This window comes from Cinclus cinclus, chromosome 17 (genome assembly GCF_963662255.1).
Source record: "Cinclus cinclus chromosome 17, bCinCin1.1, whole genome shotgun sequence".
In the NCBI taxonomy this organism is placed as follows: domain Eukaryota; kingdom Metazoa; phylum Chordata; class Aves; order Passeriformes; family Cinclidae; genus Cinclus; species Cinclus cinclus.
Genome location: NC_085062.1, coordinates 837,777 through 856,400, shown reverse-complemented (window position 1 = coordinate 856,400; position 18,624 = coordinate 837,777). Strand labels below are relative to the sequence as shown.

The window sequence follows — 18,624 nt, the reverse complement described above, 5'->3', positions numbered from 1 at the left end:
ACGATGACCTGAGTGCCCAAGCACACCTCGTGCTGCACCCAGAGGGAGTTCTGAGCAATGGAAACGCCAGGAGCTCAGCTTCTGCCCCCCAAAAATCAATGTACCGGGCAAAGAGCAGGATTTGCCTCCCAAGGGAAGCTGTGCTCTCCCCTCAAGCCAGGATCTGCCTCTCAAGGGGTTTCCTTCTGTCCCTCCCTCCCCTCTCAGCTGATCCTTTGCACCTGCCAGACACTGGAGCTGTCAAGTTCTAAAATACTCAAAACCTGCAGAATGCCAAACAATTCCTTACCATAGCCAAAGGGAGAACTCCTACCAGCTCCTTCTGGCTCACGTAGATCTTGGAGATTCCCAGATCAGATGTGGTGTCTCCAGGATATTCCACCTGCCAGGTGATGAGCTGGGTCTCAGGTAGGTCAGCCAGGTCTTCAATTTCAAAATCAATCTGCATGATTTCAGAGGAAGGACCCTCCGCACTGCAGCAAAGAAAGGAAAAGAAATGTTCATTCACATGAATGATAAGCCAGGAATAGAATTGCTTTTATATTAATAAAACCTTGGATTAAGGCCCCTTCAAAGAGAGGATTTGGTGGGATGATGGATTCAATAATGAATTCATCATTTGCACTTGTTTTAAGATTTCAGGGTATTTCCCACCAATTCAAGTGGCTCAGCACCACTTTGTGAGATGGATCACTGTGCACTGCTCCATTTCATGGGGGGAGAAACAGCACCAGATCAAAGGCAAAAGAGGCTGAAACCACAGCCTAAACTGAGTCCCAGGCCCTCCCTTGACAAGCACATTTTGTATTCCCTGCCTGGTAAAGCAGCTCGTGAACAAATCTAAAGGGAATCCCTCCTTGAAAGGGGAAACCACTGCATCAAAAGTATTTTCTGTTTATGAAAGACAGGCTTGGAAGAAAGGTCAAAGCCCGGGATGGGGTCCATGAACGAGGGCAGCAGGGAGCAGAGGATGGAAAAACTCGGAATTAATTTTTGGCTACGCTGCTACCTTGCTGTGAGTGTCAGTGGGAAGCTCCTTTTGTCCTTTGCTAAACCAGGAATTACAGATAATCGAGCTTGTTGTGAGAGAGTTACAAAACTGGCTTGTTTAATAGCAGCCAGTGCTGCCAGCATCCTTGAGCAAAGCCTTACTGGTGGGATGTTGTGGCAGCACTGGGGGCACTGGGGCAGCTTCCCAAGGTCACATTGGCTTTAGGAGCTGTCCTTCCTTGGGCTCCACGTTTGTGTCACAGCATTCCACACAGCACAAGTGCAAAGAAGGGAGACTGGAGAGGGAATTGATGCAGTTCCTGTAAAGTTTGTCATAAAACCAGCTCCTGCATGGAAAGGCAGTGAAGATCCCCTTGTGTGTCCTGGCAAGGTGAGCTCCTTAGGCCAGTGGCATCAGGAGAGACAAAAAATGACTCCAGTTCCTTTAGAGCTGCAGAGGAACATGGAATTTCTTAGCAGTGCAGAAATCCAGGGGACATTGAGAATGCTTTTAGTCCTGAGGCACTGACTGCTGAACCAGCTTCAGTGTTTGTGTGGAGGGGAAAGGCAAGAGCAGAATTTCTTTCAGTGGGAGAATCCTCAAGGAGAGGAAGACTGGCTGAAGGGTCACAAGCCATTTCTGCTGGAGAGTGCAAATAGAAAAAAAGGGAACATTTCAAAACGCACCCAAACCCCAGCAGGCTTCCCAGCTGATGTGGGAGAAGTGCTAAAACCAAGGGTACGCTTTTATGAAGACCAGTTATGACCAAAACCCCAGTTTGGGACTGTTCCCAAGATCCTCAGAGGTCTCCACTGGGCTGACTAAATACAGAGCTTTACCCAGTGCTGCTTCTTGAAGAGGCTCATCTGATCATCCCTAAGGTCTGCATTTCAGTGGATGCACTGTGCTCTTTCTCTCCTGGATGGAATTTAAAGAGGGCCTCTCTGCTTCCAAAATGGAACACATTGTGTTCAATTTCTCATTTCTTCATGCCACGAAAAAGCAGAGCACGGTTTCTAAACTAGCACTGAATGCAGTCTCATTTCATGCTGACCTAGGTGGGATCAGGAGCTGCTTTATGCAGCTGTGACTATTGAATCTCAGTTACCTTAATTGTGTGAGCAGGAACGGGCAGTGCATTGCCTATCAATCCCTGGCAGAGAGCCTGGTTTGTACAGCATGTTCTACCCCAGCTCCTGTGTTTAAAGAGCTAATTGAATCTTCACACAATGAACCTTGGGGCTGGCATTCTGTTTCTCTCTCTGCATTAGTGCCTGCGTGTCTGGGGCTCCCTGTGCTGTCACAGGGACAGGGGGCACTGAGGGCACAGTGCCAGACCTTGGAACCACCAAAGCACTCTCAAAAAAAGGCAAACTCCCTGCATCTTTTCCAGGGAAGTTGGACATGAGGAGAAAAGCAGTGAACAGGACAGAGTAAAACAAAGGAGGGAGTGGAAGGCAGGGAAAAGATGGGGAGAGACAGAGATGTGGAGCACGTTGATGAAGTACAGCTCCCACTGGCACAGCTACTGGAACCCCAAAGGCACAGAAATATTTTTTAGGCTCTCCTTCAAAGCAGGTATTTGAACGAACTTGTAGCAAAACCCCCACACCAGCTACCAAATGTGGTTTTGACAGAAGTAATTTGAACAAGTTCCTCTAAAAAATGCTAAACTCCTCCAAGAGAGAAGGTAACAACACACCACAAAAACCAGTAAGAATCTCATCCCTGCTACTACAGATGCATTTAAAAATGTGAAAGTATTGCATAACCTACGATCACACCCAGGCTGGCAGCACCAGGTCACTTTGTTAATCCTTTTACTCATCACTAACTTTGTCAGCCCTCCCATGTGCAAGTCCCATGGATTTGTTTCCCAATCTGCACTCCTCCTCAGCTGAATTCAGCAACTGAGGTTTTCCAAAAGAGAAGCAAGGCAAAAAGTTACCTTTCAGAAAATACAGCTTAAAAAACATAAATGGAGAAATTTGCACAAGTAATATTCACACTAAAGCCATCACTGCTGCCCAGGGTGCAGGAGCAGAACGGGAGGTGACGGGGGTAGGAAGTGTGGGATGGACAAACCCAAAGGGTCACAACAGCAGCTCAGGCTGAGTTGAAGAGTGGTTGAAGTAAAATGGGTCTTGGTGCTGATTTAAAGTCAGATCCCTCACCTAGGGGTTGCTGTTTATAGGTGGGAGTTGGACTGCAGGGAGCTCACTGTGGTGCCAATAAATTCTCCTCATGAGCAGGGTCCTGCTGAGCTCTGTGCCATGCACACACATCTTCACAGCAGCTCAGCCCACACTGAAGACAAGGATGATTAAAAAAAACCCCCAAAATTCATTGGGATGGAGCAGTCAGGTCTTTCCTTTCTGCCAGCCAGGATGGCACAGACAGGCTTGTTCTGTAATTTCTTCATCTGCCTTCTATTCCCTAAGAGATCAAGCAGCTCTTACAAATTAACAGCAATGGGGAACTCTGTGCTGTCTCTAGAGGAATATTTCCTGCCTCCATCCTGCACCTGCTGCTTCTGACACAGGCAAAATATTTTATACCAAACATCTCTTCTGCTGTTTCAGCCTGGGACTGGGTGGCTCTGAGAGGGGCTGTGCCTTGGACACCTCTGCTGTGACATCACATTTCTTCAGACACGACCACTGATGTCACCCTGCAAGTGCCAGCTTTGAAGGAGTGACCCTGTGATCCAGGAGCAGCCCCTGGCTGTGGGCAGTGCTGCTGAGACAAGGATCCCAGCCTGGGCTTGCCAGCTGTGCCAGCAGCTGTGACCTGTGTGATGGTCCCAGCCCCAGACTCCTCCTGCACCTCCCCAGGGCACCCCTGCAATGTGCTCGTAACAAAAGGGACAAAGTTCCAGCATGGCTCCAGCAGCCTGGAATGGACACAAGCAGCCTAAAGCCACGAATATGCAAACAAGATGTATCACAGGAAAGTTAATGAAAGAGCCTACGGGAGAGGAGAGGAGAGGAGAGGAGAGGAGAGGAGAGGAGAGGAGAGGAGAGGAGAGGAGAGGAGAGGAGAGGAGAGGAGAGGAGAGGAGAGGAGAGGAGAGGAGAGGAGAGGAGAGGAGAGGAGAGGAGAGGAGAGGAGAGGAGAGGAGAGGAGAGGAGAGGAGAGGAGAGGAGAGGAGAGGAGAGGAGAGGAGAGGAGAGGAGAGGAGAGGAGAGGAGAGGAGAGGAGAGGAGAGGAGAGGAGAGGAGAGAGGTAATTTATCTCGTTCTCTTCCACCTCCACAAACGTGCCCAGCACATCTCCTGCAGGGTACCACAAGCCTGTGGTCTGAAACGCTGCACGGGCCAGGGCAAGAGGTGGAACTGCAGAGCCCTGCAAAGGAGCAAACGTTTCCAGGATAACTGGGAAAACTTTCCAGCACGAGGGAAGGGTGGCAGCAGCACAGCTGAGCCCAGGAGGCCTGAAGGGGATTGTGAAAACCATTACTTCTGTGTCACAGGAGAGAAAATTAAACTGAAAATTACTTTCCCATAAAAAGAGGGGATAAGATGATTTATGCACCACAAAGTGGGAAAAGGTGGCATTTCAGAAAGAAGGAAATTTTTGGGTAAAAGTGAGGCATGTGCTATGTTGTCATACAGACAAAACCACCGAGTTTCTTTCCCTGTGTGGGAGGAAACATCAACCCAGAGCAGATGTAGGATAAATGCCTAAAAAACCCAAGTGTTGCCATGTTGTAGCAAAGCTCGGTATTTTTTTAAAAACATTTCATTTCTGATACAGATTCTGTTTAAAACAAGAAATCTTTTCCCATGGTATTTTCTCTGGAATGTAAACAATTCCACTAGAAGGATTTTACAAACCTCTGCTCCTCTCTTCTGGAATTTTAAGCCATCACTCCTGCTATAATCACTGAACAGTGTTTGTTTCCTAACCAAGAATGAGGAGGTGGAAAGGAAATGCAAGGATCACTAGAGAATCAGCCCTTCCTTCAGAATATTTGCATTTTGATACCTCCTTCCCTTCCCTCCCCAGCCCTAGAGCTCCCCTAGAGCACAAGGACATTGCATTTACACTCCCCTAGAGCAGCAGATCCCCAGCAGTGCCAAAGTCTTTATTTAAAGTAGATTTTATCCATATTTTTTCAGTGCTCTTGAGAACATGCAGCCCAGTCACAAACTGTCTTCACACCTAAACAGATTTTGGGTGGGGAAAAAAGGAGGAGGAAACTAGAAGATATTAAGAGAAAAGAAATCACTGAAAAATCTCCTGTACCAGAAGGAATATATATATATATATATATACATATATATACATATATATATATAATATATCCATCTATATTTAAAGTAGTCAGGAGAGAACCCTGATAATATTTTAATTTATCTTAGCCAAGAAAAGACTATCTGTCTAATCTTTGCTGAATTCTTAAAAAAATATCCACAACTCTGGTCTCAGGAGAGAGAATCCTTTCATTTGTGAGGGTTTTTGGTTGTTTTAAGAAGCCTTCACACCCGAGTCCAACTGTTGTGGCAGGAGGGACATTTGCATTCCTCTCCACATTGCTGGGGAGACAGAGATCACATCTCTGCTGAATAAACAGCTACTTGCAATGCAATCACCTCCTTCCCTGGCTTGTCTGACAGCACCCTCGTGGTGACGTGCATGGGCTGTGTGGGTCCTGCAAGGAGCCAGTGCCAGGAAAATGAGCCCACAAACACACAGGTTTATGGCCAAAAGGGAGACACAGGAGTCCTGGAGCTTTTTTGGAGTGAAGGGAGAGGCTAAGGGGCATTTCCCATGGGGTCTCTCAAATTTTTGGAGGACACAGCCTCCTTTTTATCCCAATTTCCTGGCCACATTTCCCTCTTTCCCCACTGGCTGAGGTACTTGAGAGGTACAGACTCCCCAAAACATCTAATACACACATCCTCCTAATGTATCCCTCCCTTTTGTTTTCCTTGTGTCAGCCAGTGGAATTCCCTATGGAATTTATGGTTCTTCCCATTGTTTCTTTCATCTCTCTGTATCTAACTTTATTTATCAGCAGACCCACAGTTCATTTGTGAAGACAAATCTCTGTCATTCCTTTCATCCATCAGTGGAATCCTTCCCACCGTTGCTTTCATTTCTCAGTGCTGGTTTTATCCAGCAGCAGATCCATGGCTTGTTTGCAAAGACAAATCCCTCACGGCTTGCAGGAGGAACACCCTGGGTGTCCTGATCCAGGTGAGCTCCCAGGAACACTCTGTATCTCCTGATCCAGGTGAGCTCCCAGGAACACTCTGTATCTCCTGATCCAGGTGAGCTCCCAGGAACACCCTGGGTGTCCTGATCCAGGTGAGCTCCCAGGAACACTCTGTATCTCCTGATCCAGGTGAGCTCCCAGGAACACTCTGTATCTCCTGATCCAGGTGAGCTCCCAGGAACACTCTGGGTGTCCTGATCCAGGTGAGCTCCCAGGAACACCCTGGGTGTCCTGATCCAGGTGAGCTCCCAGGAACACTCTGTATCTCCTGATCCAGGTGAGCTCACAGGAACACTCTGTATCTCCTGATCCAGGTGAGCTCCCAGGAACACTCTGTATCTCCTGATCCAGGTGAGCTCCCAGGAACACTCTGGGTGTCCTGATCCAGGTGAGCTCCCAGGAACACCCTGGGTGTCCTGATCCAGGTGAGCTCCCAGAAACACCCTGGGTGTCCTGATCCAGGTGAGCTCCCAGGAACACTCTGTATCTCCTGATCCAGGTGAGCTCCCAGGAACACTCTGGGTGTCCTGATCCAGGTGAGCTCCCAGGAACACTCTGGGTGTCCTGATCCAGGTGAGCTCCCAGGAACACCCTGGGTGTCCTGATCCAGGTGAGCTCCCAGGAACACTCTGTATCTCCTGATCCAGGTGAGCTCCCAGGAACACTCTGTATCTCCTGATCCAGGTGAGCTCCCAGGAACACTCTGTATCTCCTGATCCAGGTGAGTTCCCAGGAACACCCTGGGTGTCCTGATCCAGGTGAGCTCCCAGGAACACTCTGTATCTCCTGATCCAGGTGAGCTCCCAGGAACACTCTGTATCTCCTGATCCAGGTGAGCTCCCAGGAACACCCTGGGTGTCCTGATCCAGGTGAGCTCCCAGGAACACCCTGGGTGTCCTGATCCAGGTGAGCTCCCAGGAACACCCTGGGTGTCCTGATCCAGGTGAGCTCCCAGGAACATTCTGTATCTCCTGATCCAGGTGAGCTCACAGGAACGGTCTGGGTGTCCTGATCCAGGTGAGCTCCCAGGAACACTCTGTATCTCCTGATCCAGGTGAGCTTTCCCTGGCTCTCCTGCCCCCCAGGAGCCGGGGCTGTGCTGAAACCTCCCCAGTCCAGCTGAGGATTTAAAACTCCCCCTGGCACAGGTGTGGTGGTGTGAAGTCACGAGCACATTTCAGCTCTTTGCTAGGGCTTTCCTGTGTGTTTGTTCTGAGGCTGCACCAGAACTTGGTGCCTTTAGGCAGCCTGGGCAGGTCTGCTCTGGAACACACACACACCAAGTCCCCTGTGCCAGGGGCAAGAGCTGAGGTGTTTGACACAGCCTGGGGAGACAGGGCTGGGGAAAGGATCCCACTTGGACTGCAGCCCGTGGAAACTTCTCTGGGTCACCTTCTCCTGCCCCTGCCATGTGCCACCAGCCAAAAGCCCTCACAGCACTCTCACTGGCAGAGACATTTCTTATTTTCATGAATCCGATCGACTTCTCCCTCTGGTTTCCAAGCTGGAGTGCAATCCATGAATACTGTTCAGCTTGTTTTTGGAGAAAGCTTTTATACTGGCTAACAACTGCAGATTTTCCATGGACTATTTTATTCCTACAAGTGGTACTTATGGTTAAAAAATCAAATACTGCAAGAACTGCCGTTCAACATGAGCTCAGACAAGCACAGCAGTGCCTGGCAGCAGCTGAGGCACCATGTGAGATGAGGTGAGATGAGATGAGATGAGATGAGATGAGATGAGATGAGATGAGATGAGATGAGATGAGATCTCCCAGATCCAGCGGTGGGATCTGCCTGGCAAGGACCCCCAGCCCTCCCTGAGCTGTTATTAAAAATAACATGGCAGGGTTTATCCCCAAAGTTGGACTTGCATTAACCCAAACCCAAGAGTGTGGTGCAACAGCTGCCCCACGTGCTGCCAGCACACTGACAGCTCATCCTCCGAACATCACCCAATCCACACAAATAAGAAAACCTAAACTACTTTAGACAAGAAAGTGAGATTTGGGGCTCAGCCCATCCTAAGGTCAGAGAGGGCATTCTAAAACCCAATACCTGTAGAACCTGGAGCACTGTGCTACAACAAAGATCATTATTCACCACTGAGATATCAAGAGAAGGTGATACATACAGCATTACATTAAAATTTAATTTCATTCATTGTCATCTTACTATTAAAAATTTAGGATAGGTAAGCTGAAAAGTAGTTTTTCTGTGGGAATCACCATATGAACTGAACCAACTAGCAAGAAAAATCACCAAGAAATGAGCCTGCTAATCATGTAATACAGTTATTTTTTAAAATTGATCCATCTCTCTGGAGCTTGACATCAGTACTGTTGATTGAGAAATATTTGCTGAATTATTTATTAGAAATTTTTGTTTTGCTATTGTCAAATGAATTATTCACTATATGATTTTCCAGCTGTTGATAGCACTTTTTCCCAAATAACTCAAAAGTGAGCAAAAATCAGCAAACCTCTTAATATCATATACATTTCAAACATAATTACCCACAGAGTCAGCATTTCAGCTTAGAACCAGGGTTCTGAGCATCTCTTGATGTGGTAAATGCAGGGATCATTTACCACATTATGCCAAGGGAAGGGTAAATCATGGCTGACTTTATAACATCCCATCTAATGATCATTCCATAAATTATCTCCAGCAGGCAGGGAACACCAGGTCCTTCTGCAGCAGCCCCACCACGAGGCACGGCAGAACAGCCCAGAGCCTGTGCAGGAGGCAGGGCTGAAAAAAGGGTTTTACTGACAGTGCAAAGCCTAACAAAACCCTGCAGATACACTCAATCCAGCCTTCTCCACCTGCTGCTTTATTGTCCTCAGCACAAAAATAACCATAACTGTAGGACAGCTCGCTTGTAAGTGTGCCAGAACTGCAGAAGAGCGTGCAGGCACACAGCCACAGGTGCTCACAACGAACTGGGGAAGTTTCTGCAGGACCAGCCAAGGCTCAGACCACGCTGTGCAGGATAAACAGGGCACGTGGCGATGGTTGTCTTAACAAGGGAGAAACAATTTTATGGGCAGGAAAGCCAGGTGTAAAGGCCTCGGTCAAAGAACAGCTCTGCACAGTGGCAGAAGTGTTTGCCCAGCTCTGGCAGGGCTGGGGGATTTACACAATTGGCACCATAACCCCCAGACCTGAGCCCTTGGACCAGAAACACTCCCGAGCACACCTGAAAAAACCTGCAGATGTTTCATGGCCACTGCAGCCTGGCAGACTGTTAACACCATCACAGCCTCCTGGAAATGAGAGCAATCTTTTTCTGAATGGCAGGGGCTGCACAAACATCGCTGAGGGAACGAGACCCAGCATCCTCAGGCTAAAGAAACTCCAGAGCCAGCACTGCAAATATTTACTGCTGAGTAATCCCAGCACACAAAATCATGCGATCAAGCTCTCTGCTCAGCACACAACCCTGCAGCAAAATTCACTCCTCATCCTACAAATATTTATCCACCTAAAACCCCTCTTATACACGACCAGCAAATTTATACCCGGACATAAATATATGTGGGGTTTGACTCTGGGATTCAGAATGATTTGGAAATTACGGCCCCTACTGTTTTTGTTTTTAAATGTAATTGTGGCATTAAATCCAAAGTGGAAGATCTGGCACCTTAGCATTTTGTTCCAGCCACGTCTCCACAGTGACACCTATAACACATTTTTTTAATGCCTTGCTTATTAGTGTCCACACTGGTTCAACAAATGCAATTATATATAAAAGTAGCATTACATTCCACAAGACTCAGGATCTCAATGTATTTCAAAATTAGTGACTTATTTGGAGATACCTGCCAAGGCACATCCAATATATGAAATTAGTACCCTCAGCTACAGGAATTTCCTCTGCTGTGAACTATTCAGCAAGTATTTCTGCTGAACTCATGTATCTTCCAAAACTGCAAAGTTCTTTTCAATTAAAATAAAAATTTTAAGAAGAGTTTTCTTTACACAATTGCTCAATGTTCGCCAAGTCTTGAATTAAAAAAGGAAATACTTTCCAGCTTTCTTAATATTAAAGAGGAAGCTTCCAGAACCCCACTTGTTTCATATTTTTATGCAATAATATGAAAAACAAACTGAAGAGAGAAGATACACCTTGCCTCCCTCCAAACCCAGCTTTTTGAAAGAGCTTTAGGTTGAAATATATTTTAAATCACAGAATTACAGGGCAGTGTTGCTTAGGAGAGACCTTTGAAAGCCATGCGGTCTGACACCTTTCTCAAGGTAAATTATTTCTCAGTGAATGATTGTGTCTGTGCCAGCCAGGGTAAGATCCCTGTCCCTGCTCCAGCTGTGGTGCACTGTGCTTCCCTTGGAGCAGATGTTCCCCTGCACACACCTCGGGATAACCTGACAGCCATGAGGAAATCATACAGACAGGGTGATGAGACAGCTCTGCACTCACTCCTAGGTCCTGTCAGATCAAATCACAGCTTTTGATGTACTTGTGACATTAAAAATTGTGGGAGTTCAAAAACAGAACTCATGTTCTTACCAGCATGAACTGCTGGTTTCAATCTTTTGGGTTTTGTTGGTGCACCTGATGCTCCCCCTTTGAGCCCCAGGCTGTGCAGCACCTGAGCTCAGGGCTGGTCAGGGATAAGGGGGCACCTGGCTGTGGCAATCCTGGGGTACACTCTCAAGAGTGACAAAAATAACAGAAATAATAACAAAATAACAGCAATAACAATGATGATGATGATGATGATGATGATGATGATGATGATAATATCAGTGGCGGGTTATGACTGTAGTTACCCCGCAGGGAATTACCCCAGGGAGGTGCCCAGAGCCAGCAAAGCCCCCAGGGCAGAGAGCAGAGCAGGAATCAGCACAACCTGCTCTGGTTTGTGCCCCTGGGTGCTCTCAGTCCCCCCCGGTGGCTCTGCCTTGGTGCCAGCCCTGTCTCACTGCTGCAGCAAACGCCAAACCCAGAGATTCCTCACTCCAGAGTGAAGCAGAGCTCTGGGCTGGGCTGCACAGGAGCACAGCTGGGGCACAGCTGGGGCACAGCTGGGGCCAGAAGGGAGCTCCCTGCCAGGGCAGCCACCACAGCATCACCTCATCTCCTATAAACTCACCAAGCTCCACTCTCAGAGCATTTGGACATTTTCAATCCTATTCCCTGGAAGACTTTCCCAGAAGCTGATTATTGTAATGGCTGAAGCAGCCAGAGGAGCCACCCTGGCTGGAGCTGCAGTGCTCTAAGAGCCCCTGCTCAGAGTGGAGCCCAGCCCAGCCCAGCCATGCAGGGATAATGGCCAAATGCAGCTCCTCCTCCTGCCAGTGCTCTCAGGAAAACATTCACTGACTCTGCAGAGCTTCTGGAAACATGGAACGGCTGATAATAGCTCCCCCATCCAGAATTATTCCTTCCAAGTTTCTGTGTCCTCAAATCACCTCCAACCAAACTGCTTCCCTACTCCAGTACAGCTGTAAACAAAACCATTACTGCAGATAAACGTAAATGGACTTTGAATATTCACTGATCTAAGGAGGCAGCCTGAGAAATGGTGGCTTCTCACCACCTTATCTCAACACACTCTGTCACAATGTGGCTGCACATGTTTGCCATTTCCAAAAGGAAATCACTCTTTCAGTAAAAGTAGTAACATGATCAGACTAATAACTAGAAGAGTGGAGGAGGCAGAAGAACAGACATGGCATGAAGCTGTGCCCCTGGGAGTAGGAAATATCACCTAACCAGAGCAAGGAGCTCGTGTTGTCAGCTGGGGCAGCTGAACTCATCACACAACCTCCCTTGCGTGCCAGACTCCCAGCTGATGGAATTTGGGCTTCAAAGCCACGTTCAGAGCTCGGTTTGCAGATCTTGGAGCTCAAGATCACCAGTGCTGGGGCCTGAGCTGGGGAATCTGGGCTGAATTCAGCAATCCTTGCATTGACAGGGGAAAGATGCACACCCAGCCCTTGCAAAAGACATATTGATTTTATTGAGCTGGAGGCAGGGGAACAGACACCCTAATTGTTATAATTATGAATTCAGTAATGTCAGTAATCATTAATGGTTTCAACAGGCTCATAAATCATTCACGTTAGGGGAGAAGCAGCAAGGGAAGATCAATTTCTGCTCCAGTAACGTTTCACAGCACACACCTGAACACTGGACTGCTTGAACTCCTCACTCTTATTTGGTTTGCACTCTTACTGCTACTGCCCCAGAGTGTCTTAGTCCAACTGTGAGTCTTTAATAACTTAATTGAATGCAAACTCTTATTCTTTTCAAGGCTAACATGGAAGCTTTGCAAATATAGACACTGCTCTTCTTTCACTGCAATGAAAATCCTCGAGGGGGTACGAGCTGGGACACGAAATCACTAAAACTGTCGGCTTAAAATATCTGCTCCCAGCAAGCAAAATGGAAAATTTGGATGGGGAACTTACTCCAAACCTCATAACTAGCACACTTCTTAGAATTTGTGTGGAGAAATCCAACGGGCAGCTGTTAAGGGTATTAAAAGCAACCAAACGACGTGAAGAATTAAAACATAGCACTGCCAGAATTATCACTACAGTCTGTGAAGATAAATGGGTTTTTAGTCATGGTTTTCCATTTGCATTGCTCAAGCTGGTTGACTTTAGTTCTGCTGTCACTGCACAGCAGGATAAGGTACAAACAACAGCCACAAGGACTGCAGGAATTGGGCAGGGTTTTTTAGAAAAACGGTACAAGAACCAATCTGCTAGATTTCCAGAGGGCCTGAATGTGCAGTACTTGAAGGAACATCAAGTAGAGCAGAAGGTAGGTTGGTGATTTTCTGGGGAAAAAAAAAATCAGTAGGTGAGGCTTAAATGGCAGAAGAACCAGCAAGTGCTAACTTTCCACAAATATTTCAAGGATTTAAGTGTCAAGGAGAGAAAATTGCTAGAGCAGGTAGGTAGGAGAGTATAATTAGAAACAACAGGAAATACAGAGCAAATTCAAAGCAAAAGGACAGTGGAAGAGCCTCAGAAAGAAATGGCAATATCTGGGAAGGTCTAAAAGTAGATATGATGAAATGCTTAGAAAGAAATCATTTTTGCAGTGGCATAGATGGCTGTAACAAGCTGGTTTGGGCTTTTTCTTTTTCCAAGCTCCTTAATAAAGAGAATTCTACAATCAGTCCATCTGAGTCTCTGTCATTCCCTCCAGTATATTAGACCAATTTCAACAAAATTAGAGAGAATGGAAGAGGTTAAGAATTATTACATTTTTGGAAGCAGAAGGGAAGGAGTGATGCCTGTGTGGGAACAGAGAGAATCCCCAAGTGCCCTCACTGCTAAGCAGCACATGCAGAGGAACCAGCCTGAGCACTCCTGACATCTCAGGGCTGCCAGACCTCCCTCCAGTTCAGTCCCAGTTCCACACTGAGCCCTCTGAGCAGCTCTGCTGGGGCTCAGGCTCCTCAGTCCAGCACATGTGCAAGAGCTCTGCTCAACAGCAACGAAGCTCAATAGCCTGAGCTGGGCTCTCATTTATCAGCAGAATCTGCAGTTCAGCTCAGTAAATTCACCACATTGCTAATCTAATCTAATCCAATCTAATCTAATCTAATCTAATCTAATCTAATCTAATCTAATCTAATCTAATCCAGTGATTCCTCCCCTCGTTCAGGGAGCCCAGCAGGAACACAGCACCCAGAACCAGAACTCCCTCCTGAAGAAGAGCAGGACCTGAGCCCTGCTCCCAGACACCCAGGCTGCACGAGGGCAGCAGCAAAGCCACCCTCACAATCTTATCAGAACAAACCAGGCTTTCTCTCCCTGGTAAACTTCTCAGCACAGAGTGCTGGTGGGCTGCTTCTGACTGTCAGCACAGCTAATGGAAATTTAAAATGCAATATGATTATTTTCTATATCCTAGGACACACAGTGAACAGCAGTAACTCCAAAACTGAAGGAAGGCAAAAGGATAACTCTTTTTTTTTTGTGGTAAAAACATGCAATAACATGAATGAATCAAACTTTCTTTTGACAATTCCAAAAGAAAAGTGCTACAAAACATGTCTCTATCCCTTATTTCTGTGTTGAATAATTTAGAACTCTTGCTCTTTGTTCATAAAAGAAACATTGTGTTCTGTAGAATTTGTGGAGATGTAAAACAAGAAGCAACAAAATCATATCTGAATTACTGGTGCAGACTTTTCCAATTCTTAGGAGCAAAATAATCTGAGACATGAAACAGCCAAGGATTGGTGCCAAAGTTTTTACATGAATGTGAGAAGTGGGCAGATGAATTACGTGGAGAAAAGATGAAGCAGAAACAACTTGGAAGATATTTGTGCAAGAAAGAGAAATGAAGAGCATTGAAGCAGGGAGTGGCTCCAGAGCAGACATTTCTCCCACAGATACAAAAAAGTGACATCTCCATCAGTGTAAATCATTAATTAAAGTGTGCTCCTGCTTGCAGGAGGTCCCAGGATGCAAACATGATGAGCCTTTGCTCTTCTCATGTATCTCATAAAATACAGTCACAGAAAGAGCAGCTTCCACTAATGCTGCCCCAGGGCGGAGGCTCCAGGTGAGAGCCAGGATCAGAGCTGGACTCAGGGACACCACGGCACTGGGTCCATCTCCAAGCAGGAACACAACAGGAGCAGCCACACAGCCGTGGGCAATTGCTGCTGACACGAAACACTGAGCTGGGAGCACAGGAGCTGCCTGGCCCCGCTGAGTGACCCTGTGCCAGCCACTTCCCCACTCATCCCTGCACATTCCTGACATCCTGGATGTGATTCAGGGCTCCCAGATTTGTCAGTGAAGGCCAAAAGGGAGAGTTCAAGGCTAAATGAAGATTTTCAAAGGAACAAATCCTGCTCATTGACATCCTGCTAGAGCAGAACCTCCTCTTATCACAGGAAGGTCCAGACTGGTCTGCAGCACATCCGCCGTGGGATGGATGGATGGATGGATGGATGGATGGATGGATGGATGATGGGTGGATGGATGGATGGATGGATGGATGATGGATGGATGGATGGATGGATGATGGATGGATGATGGATGGATGGATGGATGGATGGATGGATGATGGATGGATGGATGGATGGATGGATGATGGATGGATGATGGATGGATGATGGATGGATGATGGATGATGGATGGATGATGGATGATGGATGGATGGATGATGGATGGATGATGGATGATGGATGGATGGATGGATGGATGGATGATGGATGGATGGATGGATGATGGATGGATGATGGATGATGGATGGATGGATGGATGGATGATGGATGATGGATGGATGGATGATGGATGGATGGATGGATGGATGATGGATGATGGATGATGGATGATGGATGGATGGATGGATGGATGATGGATGATGGATGGATGGATGATGGATGGATGGATGGATGGATGATGGATGATGGATGATGGATGATGGATGGATGGATGGATGGATGATGGATGATGGATGGATGATGGATGATGGATGATGGATGGATGGATGGATGGATGGATAGATGGATGGATGATGGATGGATGATGGATGATGGATGGATGATGGATGATGGATGGATGATGGATGGATGGATGATGGATGGATGGATGATGGATAGATGGATGGATGGATGGATGGATGGATGGATGATGGATGGATGATGGATGATGGATGGATGGATGATGGATGGATGATGGATGATGGATGATGGATGATGGATGGATGGATGGATGATGGATAGATGGATGGATGGATGGATGGATGGATGGATGGATGATGGATGGATGGATGGATGATGGATGGATGGATGGATGATGGATGGATGATGGATGGATGGATGGATGGATGGATGGATGGATGATGGATAGATGGATGGATGGATGGATGGATGGATGGATGGATGATGGATGGATGGATGGATGATGGATGGATGGATGGATGGATGATGGATGGATGGATGGATGATGGATGGATGGATGGATGATGGATGGATGATGGATGGATGGATGGATGGATGGATGGATGATGGATAGATGGATGGATGGATGGATGGATGGATGGATGGATGATGGATGGATGGATGGATGATGGATGGATGATGGATGGATGGATGGATGGATAGATGGATGGATGATGGATGGATAGATGGATGGATCCATGCATGGATAGATGGATGGATGATGGATGGATAGATGGATGGATCCATGGATGGATCCATGGATGGATGGTCAGGTGAGGACAGGTATCTGTCACACCTTCCTGATCTCCATCAGCTGCAAAGCTCATGGCAGTCCATAATGAAAGAGTCAGATTGCAGGAGCTGAGCTCTTTTCTGACTTGATTATTCCACTCCACTGCATTTAAATCTGCACTAGGCCACTGCAACATTTGCCTTCTTGACAGTCTTCAAAACACAGATATTAAGTCCTCCATTAGTTTGTTTTGAAGCCCTTCAACTCTGGGTGGTAATTCTGGTCTGCACCAGGGCACTGGCATTCCATAAGGTTCAGAGAGAAAGAGAAATGATGAAAAATAAAAGCAGTAGCTGCTAATGCAGTTTTTTATATGAGCAGAGCTCCAAGCCCTGATTAAATAAGAAGAGCTCAGTGGTGCATCTGCTGCAACTGGATTAGGTGAGAAGCACAAACTGAGAGCATCAGCTCCCCCTAAAACTACAAGAGAGTCAATTTTTAGCTGTGCTCTGCACTCCTGGACAACACAAATCCCCAGTGCTGTGAATGCTGCTGGTTTTTATGAAAATATATCTATGTATCTATGAATCATTTTGATATGACTGGAGCAACCCCAGCAAGGAGCCTGTGCCCATTTGATGTCCTTGCCCCCGTTGAGCAAGCCCCCATCACTCAGGGAGCTGCTGCTAATGCACAGTGACAGTCAGAGAGCAGCAGAAAGCTCTGAGAGCAGCAGAAAGCTCTGAGAGCAGCACAGCTTCCCCACCAGGCACCAGCACGGGACACTGGGCTCAGTCCCAGCACAGCTCTCAGTGTCTGACAATACAACCCACTCTTTGCAACTGAAATATTTATGCAGGCACAATCGCCATCAAAGATTAATATTTAAATAAAGGGTAATTTGTTTTCATTATTACTCTTATTTCTTTTTAAACAACAGTTAGGATTATAAACTGAATTAGATTATTTATTCCTAAAGTGGCTCTTTAACATTCTGCATTTATTAATACCAGTGTGAAGTGCTCATGCATTGATCAAACTCTTTTCCAGAGGGATGCCTTGGAAGGAAAAAAATAAAAAACCAGCCCCTGAGCCCTGGATTTTACAGCCATTACTGTCAATTATCCACCCCACTGTGGTAGCAGAGCAGATTTTCACACATGCCAGCTGCAGCCTCATCCCTGAGAGCTGCAGAGGCAATTCTGACTGCAAACACTTAAGGGGGGAGAGAGAGAGGGGAAAATCCAAGCTAGCCATGAAGAGACAATTGAGATTCTACCCACATGTCTGGAGAGCTTGGCACAGCAGTCAGAATTATTTCTTTGAGAATACATTTTGATAGTTGCAATAATAACCCTGACACTGAGGTCTCTCAGGTCTCCTTCCTGCAGAGTTCCTAAACCCTCTCTGGAGGTGCAGGTCCAGTGACAGGCGTTCCCCCACTACAAACTGGGAACCACACAAGTGCAGAGATGGACAGGGATGATTTTACAGAGCTCCTGCACTGGGGGTGCACCCCAGCTCTTCACTTTCTGACCCAAGGTTCCTGGATCATTTCCAGACACAAAACACAGCCTCACAATATCAATTATCTCCCCTCTCTGTCCTCTCTCCTTATCCTGCAGTGGTAATTAACTATGAATTTGCAAAAAGCACACAGCACTTCCAACAGGCAGAAGCGTTTCTGCAGCTTGCCTGTGTGCCTGAAGTCAGGAGGGGCCCGTGGAGATGAGCAGAGAGGTTCTGGCAGAAAGCTGAATAAAAGTGACGTGACTTGTACCTAACATTATCCTTTCCCCCTCCTTTCCAGGTGTCTTTTCTATCAGAGAGATTTCTAAGATTATGCAGCAAGTTTTTCTCCAAGAGGAAGAATGGATAATCAGAAACCTCCCTGGAGCCCCTGACCTCTGGTAAATCCAGTTAGCACTGGATAATGTTGATTTTAAATGAACATAAATAAATTACCAGGTCAATAAACATTGCTTTGATACGCTGACAAAGTGGATTACTAAAAGAAGGAAAAAGGAACATGGGGGATGATGGAAAGCCCACAGTGCAGCAGGGAGTGCCAGTATTTGGTCACAGATTTGAGATAAAGATGACTCCAGCTCCAGCAGGGTTCACCTGTGCTGCAGTCAGCACCAGGAGCACACAAAAAGGAGGTTAAGACACACAGCCTGAGCTGAGTGACCTCCAGAGGGCAATTCACCACCTTTCACACTTGCAATCTGAAA

General features: G+C 46.8%; 1 protein-coding gene across 2 annotated transcripts in view; it reads right to left on the bottom strand.

Moving 5' to 3' along the window:
* Positions 1-18,624, bottom strand: part of LOC134050882 (transmembrane protein 132D-like) — a 190,390-nt gene that overhangs the window by 73,343 nt on the left and 98,423 nt on the right. For both annotated transcript variants that reach the window (XM_062504289.1, XM_062504291.1), the window contains exon 4: positions 290-473. In XM_062504289.1, coding sequence (XP_062360273.1) covers positions 290-473 — 184 coding nt within the window. The remainder of the gene's footprint in view (positions 1-289; positions 474-18,624) is intronic.